This window comes from Penicillium psychrosexuale, assembly GCF_028828465.1.
Source record: "Penicillium psychrosexuale strain IBT 29551 chromosome Unknown utg000002l, whole genome shotgun sequence".
NCBI lineage: Eukaryota > Fungi > Ascomycota > Eurotiomycetes > Eurotiales > Aspergillaceae > Penicillium > Penicillium psychrosexuale.
The window spans coordinates 2,031,935-2,046,789 of NW_026643187.1; the positions used below are offsets into that span (position 1 = coordinate 2,031,935).

General features: G+C 46.3%; 8 protein-coding genes across 8 annotated transcripts; 4 read left to right on the forward strand and 4 right to left on the reverse strand.

Moving 5' to 3' along the window:
• Positions 1-318: 318 nt before the first annotated feature.
• Positions 319-683, reverse strand: N7518_001911 (uncharacterized protein; the record flags this gene model as incomplete). Its single annotated transcript, XM_057182839.1, has 2 exons — positions 319-405; positions 579-683. The coding sequence occupies 2 exons, from the start codon at positions 681-683 to the stop codon at positions 319-321; spliced, it is 192 nt and encodes a 63-aa protein (XP_057044289.1).
• A 716-nt stretch (positions 684-1,399) lies between these two features.
• On the forward strand, positions 1,400-2,646 carry N7518_001912 (TauD/TfdA dioxygenase family protein; the record flags this gene model as incomplete). Its single annotated transcript, XM_057182840.1, has 4 exons — positions 1,400-1,628; positions 1,682-2,008; positions 2,067-2,441; positions 2,492-2,646. 4 exons carry the CDS (start codon positions 1,400-1,402, stop codon positions 2,644-2,646), a joined length of 1,086 nt encoding a protein of 361 aa, XP_057044290.1.
• A 489-nt stretch (positions 2,647-3,135) lies between these two features.
• Positions 3,136-3,390, reverse strand: N7518_001913 (uncharacterized protein; the record flags this gene model as incomplete). Its single annotated transcript, XM_057182841.1, has 1 exon — positions 3,136-3,390. One exon carries the CDS (start codon positions 3,388-3,390, stop codon positions 3,136-3,138), a length of 255 nt encoding a protein of 84 aa, XP_057044291.1.
• A 1,092-nt stretch (positions 3,391-4,482) lies between these two features.
• Positions 4,483-5,747, forward strand: N7518_001914 (uncharacterized protein; the record flags this gene model as incomplete). Its single annotated transcript, XM_057182842.1, has 2 exons — positions 4,483-5,023; positions 5,077-5,747. 2 exons carry the CDS (start codon positions 4,483-4,485, stop codon positions 5,745-5,747), a joined length of 1,212 nt encoding a protein of 403 aa, XP_057044292.1.
• Positions 5,748-6,606: 859 nt separating this feature from the next.
• N7518_001915 (uncharacterized protein) lies at positions 6,607-6,880 on the forward strand (the record flags this gene model as incomplete). Its single annotated transcript, XM_057182843.1, has 2 exons — positions 6,607-6,769; positions 6,837-6,880. 2 exons carry the CDS (start codon positions 6,607-6,609, stop codon positions 6,878-6,880), a joined length of 207 nt encoding a protein of 68 aa, XP_057044293.1.
• A 249-nt stretch (positions 6,881-7,129) lies between these two features.
• Positions 7,130-8,074, reverse strand: N7518_001916 (uncharacterized protein; the record flags this gene model as incomplete). The annotated part of the gene is made up of 1 exon (XM_057182844.1): positions 7,130-8,074. One exon carries the CDS (start codon positions 8,072-8,074, stop codon positions 7,130-7,132), a length of 945 nt encoding a protein of 314 aa, XP_057044294.1.
• A 508-nt stretch (positions 8,075-8,582) lies between these two features.
• On the reverse strand, positions 8,583-10,146 carry N7518_001917 (uncharacterized protein; the record flags this gene model as incomplete). The annotated part of the gene is made up of 6 exons (XM_057182845.1): positions 8,583-8,677; positions 8,732-8,936; positions 8,996-9,158; positions 9,216-9,255; positions 9,315-9,765; positions 9,850-10,146. 6 exons carry the CDS (start codon positions 10,144-10,146, stop codon positions 8,583-8,585), a joined length of 1,251 nt encoding a protein of 416 aa, XP_057044295.1.
• Positions 10,147-11,588: 1,442 nt separating this feature from the next.
• N7518_001918 (uncharacterized protein) lies at positions 11,589-14,249 on the forward strand (the record flags this gene model as incomplete). Its single annotated transcript, XM_057182846.1, has 5 exons — positions 11,589-11,705; positions 11,771-12,728; positions 12,801-13,601; positions 13,654-13,682; positions 13,737-14,249. The coding sequence occupies 5 exons, from the start codon at positions 11,589-11,591 to the stop codon at positions 14,247-14,249; spliced, it is 2,418 nt and encodes an 805-aa protein (XP_057044296.1).
• Between the last annotated feature and the right edge of the window lie 606 nt (positions 14,250-14,855).

Genomic DNA, 14,855 nt, shown 5'->3' on the forward strand with positions numbered 1-14,855 from the left:
CTCTCGACGGATATTTAGGTCATTTGAGTATGACTTCGCTGTTCACCAAGTCCACCTTATGGTATCATTAGCACTGTCCGTCGTCTTCAGGGGTAACCATACTTCTTCAGCTTTCTAGTTTATATATCAATTGAGAGCACGCTAGGTAAAGAGTTCTATAAAATTACGGAAAGGCTTCAAGAAATTATCCGCGGATCTCTTATCGTGACTCAAGATCTAGCTCCCAGACTTCTTCTGCGCCTAGAGGCTCCCTAGGGACTTAGACCACATAGGTGATATAACTTCCGGAATGATACTATCTTCGCCTTGCTTTCCCTCTTAATAAGCAAGGAAATCGGGGACAACATCGCATTCCAATTTCTTGAGCGCTTTCAAGGTCGTCAACTCAACGTGCGACTTTGGAGCCTGATTTCATCGAATCTGAGGGCTCTGATATGAGTACAATAACAGGAATTTAAAGATAGATTTTCCTTGCGATGGCAGAGAAAATTAGCAGCTGCAAGCGGAAGTCCAAGGTCACTGGTAACATCCTGCTGCGTCGTCAATTAAGATCGTTCAGAGAGCTTATTATCGATGACCCAGGTTTGGCGGGGCAGGTGGAGAGGCGGCTCGGATGGTGGATCGGGAGTGACGTCCGTGCCTTCGAGGCCGCACAGGAACGAGGCAGTTTCGGGATTGCTCATGCTGACCTGATGGGTTTTGCAACGATGGATGAACACATTTTTTGGCGAATGAAAGCCTAGTAAAGCCGGGGTTTGGATAGGAGTGAAGAAGACGTTGTTGACGGGAAAAGTGATCATCCCTAACCGGGGTACATAGTCCATCGGCTGTAAGCGTTGGTTACTTCCCTCTTTGTTGCGATGGGCCGGACCCTACATGGCGTGCTTGAGTGCGGAGTAGATGTGCATATGTACATCCAGCCAACAAATAGTGAAGGAAAATAATCTAGAAGTCCAATTAGTTATTTCGGATTGATCAGATTCAGCACATCTTCCGGCTTTAACTACTGTAGGAATAGTGTCGTTTGTAATCAAGATTCAACTATGTTGCAACCCCTAGTAGATATGATCCCATCACGGTGACATTTCCAGATGGCGGCATGTCAGACAATTCCTGGGGGAAATGACGAATATCAATTGTGACAGCACAAGTTGACTGTTATCTATCAAGAAGATCAACATCTAAGACGTGCTTTCGCTCTAACTGTGCGACAGCAATGTTCCAGAACTGCGGGGTTACGATAATGAGGGCTGGGCACCGCAGCAGACAGATGTCGCAAGCGGATAATCGGCAATACCCAGTACGTCACGGAGTATAAGATGGATACCTGGTCCTAGATTTCACCTTCTAGCATCAACAAGCACTGCCATCCAACAACTACCGTATCCAACACCTTACCATGGCATCCGCTGTCACCCAAACCGCACCTACAGTGGTTCCCGTCGTGGAGGACAAGATTACGCTCACGGGTCTCGCACATGAACCTCTCAAGTCCAGTGGAACTCTCGATGCTTTCGAATACTTTGATGTCACTCCAGTCATTGGACGCGAATTTCCCAATGCCAACTTGAAGGACTTCCTGCGCGCCCCCAATTCCGATGATCTGCTTAGGGATCTTGCCCTAACCAGTAAGTCGCATCCGTGGCTATGCGTGACAGATAGAGCTGACATGATATCTCAGTCTCGCAACGAGGAGTGGTATTCTTCCGGAAGCAGGATGGTCTAGACAATGACCTGCAAAAGGAGCTTGTCCAACGACTTGGTGAACTCTCAGGCAAGCCAAGCACATCTGGACTGCATATCCACCCAGTAGCAAACTCGGGTCGGGAACACAGCGTCAAGGACGATGAGATTAGTGTGATCAGCTCCGCAAGCCGGGAAAAGCTGTACGAAACCAGAAACCGGAAACAGACTGCGCGCAGAGAGTGGCACAGTGATATCACCTTTGAGCCCATTCCTAGTGATTATACTCTCTTGCGTCTTACAGAGCTTCCGAAAACCGGTGGTGGTGAGGCCCCATTGCGTCCTCTCGATGAAATAGTCCAGGGACACTAATCCTCTTCTAGACACATTGTGGGCCTCAGGATACGAGGTTTACGATCGCATCTCCGAACCATACCAGAAATTCCTGGAGAGCTTGACCGCAACCTATGCGCAACCCGGCTTCAACGAAGTTGCCAAGCGCAACAATTTCACAATCCACCTTGGTCCTCGTGGTGCACCGGAGAATGTCGGAGAGGATCTCATTGCTGAGCACCCTGTCATCCGTACCAACCCTGTCACTGGTTGGAAGAGTGTCTTTGCGGTCGGCGTACACGTGCAGAAGGTCAATGGTGTCTCCGAAGAGGAGAGTCGTCATCTTCTCGACTGGTTCGTATCTCTCATTGTTGAGAACCACGACCTGCAGGTGCGCAATCGCTGGCAGAACCCTAACGATCTCGGTATGACCCCCGTGAAAATTTGTGATGGCCATATCTGACTGTTGGTATAGCTATCTGGGATAACCGATCGGTATACCACGCAGCGACTTGGGATTATGACGGTCTCGGTCCACGCACTGGACATCGTGCTGTCGGCCTCGGAGAGAGACCATATCTGGATCCCAAGAGCACTGGAAGACGGGAGGCACTTGCCAAGAGCGAATAGGTTTTTTTATAATCCGCATTGGACAATCGGCCTATGCAATTTAATGAAACTTTTGTTCTTGAACACGATTCACAAGTGTGACACATAGTATCCTATGATCGTTAACGTATACATATTCATCCAACGTCTACATGCATTTCCTTGAGGTTATTCATGCCCTGGCACAATCAACCCATGGATCCACTTCAGGCCCTGAGACGCCGGCTGGGAGCTGACAGATGACCATACCATGCAAAACAGAGACTATTCCCAGGGCTACATAGGAGGTAAATCACCAAAAGACAAGTTTGCGTCCCGGGTTCTAGAACCTTTCGGAATGATACTTTCTCCCAGCACTCTCATGTTTTCTATCCGTACCCTCCGGGGGGAAGTCACGTAAATATGGGCCTTGGTACCTCCTGGATTGAGGAAGAGTGAGCAATGGCATGGATCTGGCTTTGGCTCGCCAGTTCCTGTCACGGTGGTTGAATCGTAGCCCCTGTAGAATAATTAGGATACTTTATGAATGTGATCGAGCCTAGGATTGAATATGGCCTCATACAAGATGCGGACAGAGGTTTTCCCTATCCTTCGAGCACACGCGACAGCCACTTGCTCGGTGGCACTCTTCAATACATTCAATTCCGCCTGGTAGGTTGCAGCGCTTCCAGGTAGGTTGAAAATTGCGTTTGGGCTCCAAAAGAAACTGATGCCGTCAAGGGTACCCGAATAGGACTCGGCGGGGATGGTGTTCTGAAGAGACATGGTAGAGGTGAGAATATTCACGAGATAAAATGCCTTGGGTCTTTTGGATGTGAAAACAGAGAGTCAAGATTGATGGTTCCTCTTAGATGATGTCTCCAACGCCTATATATATATATACAGAAAGTCTAGCCAGCAGGGGCCGTTGAGGTCAAAAATCAACCCCTGCTACTTTCCCTTTTAGAGATACGTTGCATAGCCAATGGAACGCGCCGTACTTGAAGATCATCATGTCAGAGCTATCAGAGAGCTCTTGCTTTCCAATCAGTTTAGTCGCGCGGTACTACGGAGTACAAGTGTTTCATATCTCAAGAATAAATCATTCAAATGCCAGAGGATTAGTCTTATTGGGTATAGCTTGTTTCGCGTGCTGCTTTGATAGTGCAATTATGCTCGTAAGCGCTAGGACAGGACAGGCCCGAGTTTATTTCTGTCAGTACGTATGTATTGCTACATATTAATCTATTTTTATCTTGTTTTATCTTATTTTAATTTGATCTCATTAGGTTTTTTTTTGACTGGGGGCGGATCGGCATCACATGGCTGCGAGTAACTTTCCTCTGCGGCTGTTCGTTGGAGAAGACACGATTTAACTTTCATTTCAACGTTGTCTCCGATTAATGAAAGGGTTCTCTAAACGCCCAAGGATGTAAATGTGATTGTTAGGGTTCCAAGTCTCAAGAAAAGGTCGATTCAAAATTACACAATCCCTGGGACCACGACCATTTTGAATCTGAAAGAAAAAAAACCTCACTATTAAACCGATTGCTCGCTGACTTCGGGGGCATTGAATCGTGTCATTGGTTGTCCCTTAAGACTGCCAAGAGAATCATCATGTTTCAGCGAAGCGCCACTAGTTCTCACAAGTATGAACAGAAGCGGCAGGAATTAAAATAGACAGCGGTGATCCTGGGCCCAAGCGAGTGGTGACATCCAGAAAGAGGGGATTTTGGGCTCAGCGCATGAAGTTGATAATTTGGGAGCCAACTATCACTGGGCGGTGTGACGAATTGGCACTTATAGCCTGGTCTCCTTCCTAGACTCACCAAATCTTCTCATTATTCATCCACTCTGCCATCGACACATTCATCTGAAATGGCCAACACTGAAGCTTCCCCTGAAAACACGACAGATTTTGGCGACTTCGTGAAGGATGAAGAAGAGGAACTTGATCTCGAAGAGCTTGTTGAGCCATGGTATAGGTACGACACAGAGGATAACCAACATGTCCTCTATCCTATTCACCTTGGAGAAGTGCTCAACGAGAGGTACCTGGTTGAACATAAACTTGGCTTTGGGGGTGGCTCGACCGTCTGGATGGCATTTGACCTACAAGACAAGAGAAACGTGGCCCTTAAAGTCATGGCCCTAGGGGAATGGGCTGATAACGAGACTCGAATCCAGGATGAGATTATCAAAACGGTACAGGATACTTCTCGCCTGGTTATATATACTGCGACTTTCTTTCTACCCCGAGACGATAAAAGTTGCCATAGGGTCTTGGTGTTCCCTGTGAAAGGGCCATCCATCTGTACTCTTACCTTACAAAAGATTCCCATAGCCTCTCGCATGTTTGCTGCTCAGCAATTACTAGAGACTGTGGCAAGCTTACATCAAGCTGGAATCATACATCGCGGTGAGTCGACATTCTCTTATTTGGTTTTTTTTATACTAAGAAAATTGTTATAGATTTGAGTTCAAGGAACTGTATGTGGGGAATAGCTCCTTTCGATGATCTTAGCAGAAGCGCTAAGTATGAATTACTCGGTCGGCCTTTGAAGCAAACAATACCATTTGTCGATCTGTGGAAAAAGGGCGAGCTTGTGAGCCCTGTCAAATTTCCCGAAGACCGTCGCACAGATGAATTCTATCTCTGTGATTTTGGTTTAGCACAGAAAGTTGGCGATCTCACTACCCAACATGGCTGGCCACCTATGCATTATTGCTCTCCAGATCGACTTCATAAGCGAGAGCCAAGTTTTGCTTGCGACATGTGGAGCTATATGGCTATTTTCTCTATGCTCTATCTTGCATTTCCTCCATTTCCCACAGGTTTCGAAGGTGGAGTTGTGAGTGCTATGGTTGAATGCTTAGGCCCACTACCTAAGCAGTGGAAAGGTCTCTACAAATACTCCGACGGCCTTGATTCGTGGTATGATCAGTCTCAGTCTCCTAATCCAAAGCATGAACTTGCTGCGAAAATTGCGTATTTCCGTCCCGATTCTGATCCGGTCGAGCGGCAGCATGTGCTTTCGATCATGTCGAAAGTCTTTATCTACGACCCAGAAAAACGGCCGACCGCAGTAGAACTTCTGCGAGATCCTTCATTCAGGGCCATCATGGACCGGTACAAGTGCTGAGACTCGAGCACTTGAAGAGCATTTGCATTTTCCAGCCACGGAGTGCGAGAAATGGTCTGCCTGGATTGAAATAGCCTGAGTCAAGAGCGGGACGTGATGAGCAAACAGGTGTCGAGCGCGCTGCTGCCCCGTTAGCTGCCACCGAAGTCAAGCCGGGATCCCTCGCGAGTCCTGCGATGCAATCGGGGCCACCTTAGTCTCAGCTATCAAAACACTGTCGCTCCAAGAATACCTGAGCATCTATCGTCCCGTCTAGTGATAACGATAATCAGCACGTGGGCTATTTCAGATTTGTTTCCACGGACAATGCCGCCAAGACTAAGCGTGCTGCCGAGCGCAAGGGTAATATCGCGAATCACTACTCGATACATGAAAAGACCAGGGGAAAAAAGCATCAAAGTACAACATAATACTATTATCTGAGGCGCCTCGGTCCAATTTTAGTACGACTGTTTACCCAGTGCCGTTACCGTTCTGACTCCTCTCAATCTCTTCTCTTCCTGGGTTCTCCCTTCAACAGTAGACATGCGTTGTAGTACTTTGCTGTGTTTATCCAAGAGGAGTAATCTTTTGTTCAATCACATCCCGACCCACCATATAAGTTTTGGCTACTTTTATGTATACATGAGCTTGATCAAGTTTTATACAATCCAACCTCCAAAGACGTCGGATAAGACGATCTTATCATAGAAACTCCCGCGGGGTCTTATTGGCTGATAAGCACCTTTCTCGCTGGCTGTTGCCTCGTTTAAGATAAGCATAAAGCATGCCACTCCCAGGTCCACATATAAATGTCTGGTGAGCCCGACGAAGTAACACAAAACGATTTCAAATTCATTATCCAGACACATACAACATAATGCATCTTGCTATTCCTCCCACTCCTATTCGCAATCCCGAAAAGGGCTTCAAAGCACACCCTAAGAAGACACGAACTGAGTCTATCTCAGCAATTGAGACCGAATCTGCACAACCCTCTTCCGATGGCTCGTCAGAAAAGTCCTTTCGATCCATTATCAAAGGTGAGTTATGTATGGCTTATTTTTCTACGTGCGCTTACTGTATCATAGCCTTTGTTTCTCGCACCAGAATGTGAAGACGGCGGTATCTGGCAGACCAAACATGGTCTTTGATTGATTTACTTTCTTTTGTTATATATCTGGCCTCTGACTATACCTTATTTCCCTCTCGCTCTTGTGGACTTCTCATTGGTGTGTGTTTCGACAAGTAATTACTTTACTCCTATCATACTCGTTGGGCCTTTTTATCACAATTCAGTGCATAACCTACCCCTTCTTGCCAAAGACCGGGTATGTATCAAATGCTATCAACTGCACTTGATTCTCACAGATCCTCAATATTGTCGACGTCAATATACCAGCTCAACTTGAGGAATCACTATCCGATGAGAAATCGTTGGAAACCCATTCGCCAGGTTCAGACTCCCCTTCATCGCCCCAGTCCCAGGCGGCGCCAGCAAGAATGGTCCTAATCCCAGTAATACAGTTCATAGTCATCGTATCGGAAGTTGGATGCTTGTGGCACAGAATTTTGAATACTTTGAGGCTTGGGGTTTGTTTTGCAATCTCAGTACCTGTCGCAATCATCTCATTGTATAGGCTCAACGCCCTCCTTGGCTCAGTACAATGATGACTAAATCCTGCGGAGAATCGATCGACATCTTGGAGACTGAGGTTGATGATAAGACTCTCAATCTGCAACGGCATAGCACTGTCGCCCTGCCGAAATTCAAAAATCTGTGGACAAATTCTACACATGCGTAAGCGCATGGACCTCAGTGAAGGGATCTGGAGCGCCAGCTGAGGACAAATATGTATGGCGCTGCTCATTTCTGATCCGTAGGTATCAATGACTAGGTGTGAGAGGTTGGAGGTACCCAGGCCGCTCAAAAATTGAGTTGGGTCCCATGATGAAATATATTGCTGGCGAGGAATCAGCGGATTGACTGGGTCGAAGTGGCTGCGGACACGTAAAGTGAAAGATGTTAAATGATTGCTCCGTTTAGCCAATGAAGTGAGTATTTCATTGAATTTCGCGAGATCCTGCTCAGCGGGCCAGTCCTTGGGGCCATGCGCATCAATTGTGAGCTGTCGCAAAAACGCCCTCAGGTTTGGATACACGTTTTCAGGGGCATGTACCAACTGAGTCGCACTCAGCTTCAGGTCCTCTAGCAGGAGCGGCTGTGCAATCTGATACCACAACTTGCAGACCAACAAACAGCAGACTTCCTGTTTGCGAAGCTGATCGCTACCTATAAATCGAATGATGATACATAGTATCTCGAATGGTAGGTTTTGCAGTGTCATTGGAGGAATGTGTGGAGAAGCAGAATAACCGCGAGTTTCAAGAAATACCAAGACAAACGGTACAAACAGGACAAACAGCACAAACTGCACAAACTGCACAAACTGAATCTCTCTTGTCTTTCTCATACGAGTTCATCCAATAAGTAGATCTCTATTAGCAAATCATCCGTCGATTTCTAAAAGGCAAACAAGAAATTTGCTCAATATGTTAGCAGACTTGAAACTTTTTACTCTCGCAATCATCCTTTACAGTGGGGTACATTTAAATCTTGACAGCACCTATTCTTACTCGGGAACCGTTGGCAGACTTGAAGTGAAGTGAGATTAAAAGAATGCAAATAACATATCTCAACTCGTAATTCCGTTCGCATAGTATAATTTGTCAACTCTTCAATCTTGTTGTACCCGTTACGGGTGTATATTTTCCTGCCTTCCTCGTTTATCTAGGCAGTTGCAATTGCTTTCCAACTTGAGAAGTGAGAAAGCGGAGCTCAAATATGCTCACTTACTACTTTAGCCGAGCGTCCAGCTGATTTAGATAATCCTGAATGGTGACCTTCTCTGGATCGGTGGTCATAAAAGCATGAGCGATATACTCCTCCGCTATCAAACTCGTCAGCACCACCCACTTTCGTGATGCGGAATAAATTGACATACCGTGGGTTTTCAACTCATTCCAAGCATCAACAATCGTTTTAAGCTCCCTATCTACAAGTAGCATGGGCGGAATCTCCTGCTTGTCACTTTCAAATAAGTCGTAGACTGTAGTAAGGTCGGCGGCCATCAGAGCCCAAGCGCCCTGAAGCAGCTCGAGCGTTTTGACAGCAGGTCCAATCACATTGATGATATCTGTGACTTGGGCCTTGGAGGCAGGTAAGTCACTAGTGCAAAACAACTCAGTTGGCAAAAGGCTGTACTTACTCCCATGGATTGTATATCGCCTTGTAGCCGAACAGCAATCTGTAGCTTTGCTACATTTGCATCGATCGTCTCTTGGATCTTTTTCATGCTCGCCTCCAGCCGTTTGATGTCACTTTCGGCGAGAATATCAACTGTGACACCAGCAATGGTGCCAATGAACGGTCTGTTTTTGATAACTTTAATATCTAACCTCTGGTTTGTAGGGTACCCATAAACTTACATCCAGACGTAGTAGGCAGTATCTTTGATCTTATCGTGGTCTGTGAGTATGTGAAGGAGTCAGTAGTGCATTCTAGCGAGGTAAAGGCTGGGTCTTCACCTCTGTCAATGGCCACTTGTAGGTCCTGGATATTCTTCCTTTCCTCCGCAATAACAGCCGTCAAATGCTCTATATCATTACCCTCCTCCTCAAGAAGCGATTTTAGGCTCTTTTCATCGCCCTCGAGAGTAGACTCGTACCCCTTACAGTCATCATGAAACTGATTCAAGGCACTCAGGGTCTCTGCGATTTTGTCCTGGATAGATGAAATCTTTTTCTCCTCGCCGTTGATAGCACCTTTGATACTCGATTCCAAATTATCAAGAGTCTTTTGATCGGGGGATGCCTTTTCCATTTCGTCGTTATACTGTCCAATCCATTCTAACATGCCTCGATAATATGAGCTGTCGCTTGTTCCCCCTGCTAGAGTGGCATATGTTTTGATCGTACCCGAGAGGGTCACAAGGCCATTCCAGGTAACTTCCTGGAAGGTGGTACAACTGCTCGACACCTGATATACGAGTGGGAGATTAGCTTGTATATCCTGTCCAGCCAGCTAGTTACATTGTGCACGAGCTTTGACTTCTATACATACCTCGGTATAGGTTCCTAGTAGGTTGTCCACCTCTTTCCAAACCTTGTCACTCATCTCGTTGGTATCGGTGAGACCCAAAACTCTGATGTAGGTGTCGCGGTCGGTTGGGAGCAACTTTCCAGTCCATAGGAATCTACTGAGAGCTACCATATTTTCATCATCCAAGAGGAATGTCTTGTCGTCATCCTGCTCGGCGCTGAAAGCAGTAATCTTCCTCGTTTTGTTGTCAAGAAATAGGCCCTTTGGATACCAGACACTCGGGTCATTGATGGGCTTTGAGGGATCGAAGCTGGTCATGATTGTCAGGATAAAGGCTCAATGTGCGTTGATAAATCCTATATTAAGGAAAGGTGAAGAAATGTTATCTCAAACAGTGTCGATGACTCTGAAATAGAAGGAGACGAAATAATAGCTTACATGGCTTTCCTTTATATCCTGGTTTCTGGATGGCTACGTTCGGTCATTTTCTCAAATGGCGGTCTATCTCCTCTACAGTTGTAGATACCAACACGTGCTTCTCTCTGCCTGCTGTCCTTCTTTCTGGATGATGAGCTCATAGGTTCAGAGAACATAGTCATATGATAAGGAGTAAATAATGAAACATACATCTATATGCATGAAACTGCATGTACTATGGGAACTCAGCTTCGGGTATCTATACCGACAATGAGGGCCGATCCCTTGCATTGCGCTACTCTTAATACTCACATCTTCCAAAAGCAGGATGTGTGTATGTTGATCATTGGGGGGAAAGAGGGGGGTAGTATCAAGGTCGTGAAACCTGCATCGGGAACTCCGACAATGCATGCAGGGATCGATAGTGGACTTCGCGTAATGACTCGACGACCTCGCCAGGTATCCATCTGATATAGATCTAGCACTTTGTATCATGACTAATTATCGATGACGGATTTCTTCCAAGAGGCGGAGTTTGGGGTAATTTTGATTTCCGATATGTGCAGACGGAGCTTTAACCGATTTACGGAGGATCGGTTCATAAGCATCAGATTCGTAGACCAACATATCATACCGAGCTACGGATAAAAATCCTTGTTCAATCCAGCTTAGTCCTACAAACCAAGTTACTTCTTAATCCGAACCTCTGCTTTATGTTGACCTTTAAAGTCTTTGTAGCCCAACAATAAACCAAATCACACAGTATTTATTGATTTCAAGTATTATCTCATTAAAATTGAATTATTATAGCTCAGAGCAGAGTATGTAGTAATAGGTGGCTTCGATTCATCGCGCATATCTAGGCATCGACAGCAAGCAATGTGTCACTAGTTCTGATATCCTTGTAACGCCCGCATGTGAGTTGTATGGGACTAGCCCAATGAAAGAATACGGGAATGCAGCTTGCAGCTTGTGAAAGCAATTCTTCTCGAGATTTCAGGCTCTTCTGCTGGCCATGCTGTATGCTTGTACTCCGTACGACTCTCCACGATGCATGCATCTTCTTGGGGCGATAGTAAAAGCCTTGGCATTCTGCCTATCAGGCTGGAATCGAATCCGTGGCGTTGAGCGATTGACTGGTCCTATGTTTGCAACTGCGGATTGATTGGGCCTCTTTACACCTAGGATATCAGGTGTTCCATTTGCCTACTAGCCAAAATGATTCGTGCTCCATGGAGAAATAACCCGTCCGTCTTTCCTTCCTATAAGACCCTGCCTGCTGTTTGCTATTCTTGTCAAATTCAATATCAGTTCTAATTCACTTCCTCGGAAAAGTTGTCATTATGACCAACATCGCACCCCAACCGAGCAATCCAACCGAATGGCAAGAGTGGTATGCCACGCTGGACGATGTGCTCGATATTCCTCTGCAAGCAGCAGACTATGTCAACGAAAGTTCGGTAATAAATGCAGCGCACCCCCCAGGTATTGACCTATTTGTGCTATCAACTGATTCCAGTGACAGAAACTTGCCACCCACCGAGGCATTCTCCTTGATGCACCCACTGTCCTCGATTTTTCGATGCACAACCTGTACATCTATGCTGATGTTCTTGTCTTCCCGGCGAGCGAAATCACAATTTCTCCTGCTGCAAGCGGTATTGTGCAGATCCTAGCCCGAGTTCTCACTGCTGCGGCTCCAGTCACTCTATTGATCCCCCCTGGTGATGCGGCCACATGTGCAATCTCGATCTATGCGCCAGTTTTAGACCAGCCGATATCAGTCCGCACGGGTGATTCTAAGCCGATAACTCTGGAACTCGGCCCAACGACAGCCAACGTTGGTGTTATCCTAACCTTTTCTGGTGGAGAGGTGACGGCCGACTACCAGAAAAGATACCCTACAGATAATCATCCCGAACTGCAGGCCAGTCTAGAGACTGAATTGCGCAATGCTCTATCTGGGTTTTGGAAAAATAGTTCGGTTGGCATTTCAATCTGCGCCTATGTTGCAGCTATCACACACAATCAGAAGGCCTATTCAATGCTGAATACTCAGGCCGCGGCGTTGGGTCAGCAACTCGCAGGGCGAGTAATGGCTGGTCCAAATATGAGCTACGCACCTACATTGCCTCTTGACACATACGAGAAGACTGCAAAGTTAGCATTAGCTGCCGCATCTGAATTTGACGAAGAATACCGAAACTTCCAGGACAAGGCGGAGTCGCTGGAAATTCAAATCCAGGCGTGGAAGGTTATGCTATCTCAAGCCATTGCCAATCAAACCATGCGGATCAACTTGCGTGACTCGGCATTTGACAAATATCAGTCAGCTGCCAAGTCTGCAGCCTCTTGTGAGACGCAGTTCCGGTATGAGAATGATGCCGTGAAGAGCGCCGAGATACAATTTCAACTTGGAATTGCGGAATGGGAGTTCAATCAGGAGCTTAAAGCTGTATTTGAGATACTCAAGGCTGTCATCAGTAAGTCAGTCACCTTCTAGTTATTCTATCTATCAATTTAGTTATTCGATTATCCAGGCTTACATGATATAGCTTTTGCAGTCAATATCGGCGAGCTGTGTATCGGAGACCCTGCTGCAGCTGGCGGAGCAGAGAAAGCCGTGGATGGCGCCGTTGAGGCTGTTGAGGAAGCAGAAAAGATTACAGGCCAGATCGAAAAGATCATATCGTCGACAACATTGGAGAATCTGGGAAAAGCTGCAAAGGCTCTATACAAATTGTATCCGTCGGTGGTCCAGGTTGTGGATGCGGTAAAGGCTCTCGAGTCCAATTCCGACACCGAGATCCCTTCCATGGGGGATATATCTGGCACGACAGAGGGTGACGCTGATTCTGCTGCTATTGTGGCACTAGCGGCATGGGATGTATGGATTCTCGAATCAGATCACCAGATGGAGTTTGCGGTGAAAAATGAGATTGGGGGTGCTAGTGAGTATCAGCTTGCATTGCGGAAGCATGCGATAAATGGAAAGCAACTGGCCCAGACCCAGGCTGAAGCTATCAAGGCTGGGTATGAATATGTCCAGGCTCAAATGGAAGTCATTGTCTGCGCAAAGCAGGTCAATGATCTTCAGGGCTTGATAGATGAGTATACGGGGCAGGAGGATATCTACCTACAGGCTAAAGTTCAGTTTTATGATCGGCTAATGGCACTTCGAACGGGTGTTGTGATTGAACTGCAGAACATGGTTTGGGCATATCGATACTGGGCGCTCGCAGAAAGCACTCTAGTCCTTGATATCATGAAATCAATCGACGAGTACAATAGCGATCTGTACACCATTGCACTTGCCATGGAGACAATCGATGGACAATACGGCAGTGATTACCAAGGTAATTAGCTCATCCGCCCCTCTAGGGCTAACTGACTGTTCTGTTCGGGTAGACTTTGAGTACGATCACAAGTCCGAATATGTATGTACTCTTGATCCTTGTGAGAGTTGCCACCACTGACTGGCATGACGGTAGCTTCCCTTGGACTTTGGCTCTTTGCTGCTCGAGGGCCTCACTAGTGAAAGGCACACCGGTAGCTTTACCCTCGCACCGGAAGAAGCCTTAGCCGGTCAATTCGTTGAGGGCTCCCACTACCGACTGAGTAGCTTAGACCTAACTCTCATCGGAGCACGCCCCAAAAGCGAGTTTCTGGAAGACGGTGTAGTGAAGGTTTCTTTGGAGATCACCACATCGGGAATATACAACGATATCAACAAGGATCAGGTCTTTCACTTTGCCAGCGTCCCCTCACTCGTTCGTTGTTCTTATCAGCTGAATGAAGAGGGCGACAGAGGGTTGACATTGGAATATCCTGTTTTCAAAACCGAAAACCATGCCGAGCCCACACCTTTTACACAGTGGCAGATAAAGCTATTGCATCCTGAGAGGGTTGATTTGAGTGGATTGACAGGGATTAATTTGAATTGGAAAGGCCACGTTCGTTTTGATCCGACGAGACGATCTAAAGAAATATCGATGGAGGCTTAAGCTTGAACTTATTCAATGTATCGGAAGGAAGATAGGCAAAATATCGCCCGATGATAAGCAGTTTGTTTTGTTTAATCGTGAAATTGAGGGGGAATATTGAACCTGCTGCCCGATAATTCAGTACCGCCTTCCTGATCTTCCCTTGACACCTCTGCTTACCGCTCGCTATACCGCCCTCTAAATCTTACACCGCTTTAGTGCCAAACTCCATATGATACAATAGTAGCAAGACAATGGATACCTGGAATTTGTATGTAAACCAGTAACAAAATTAAGTCACTTTTGTCATATCAACTGCTTTATCATCAAGGGGTTAAATTCTGTAGGAATTAGGTAGAATATATGATTTTTTCTGATCAAAATGAATGTTTTTTTTACTATGTAGACCAGAAGTGGGCAGAATATATGGCAGAAAACTCTATAGCGGCAGAAATTATGGCACCCAATCTGGAAGGCGGTACTAAATTTTCGGGGGCGGTGGACCCGAGAAAATTGCCTGCGCTATAAACTAGACAGGGACGAGGCAATCATCTGCGACTTGAGCTACGAAACTCTTTGTTCTCTCTCAACCATATGCCCTCTGCAATTTTTAATAGTCAGTCTATG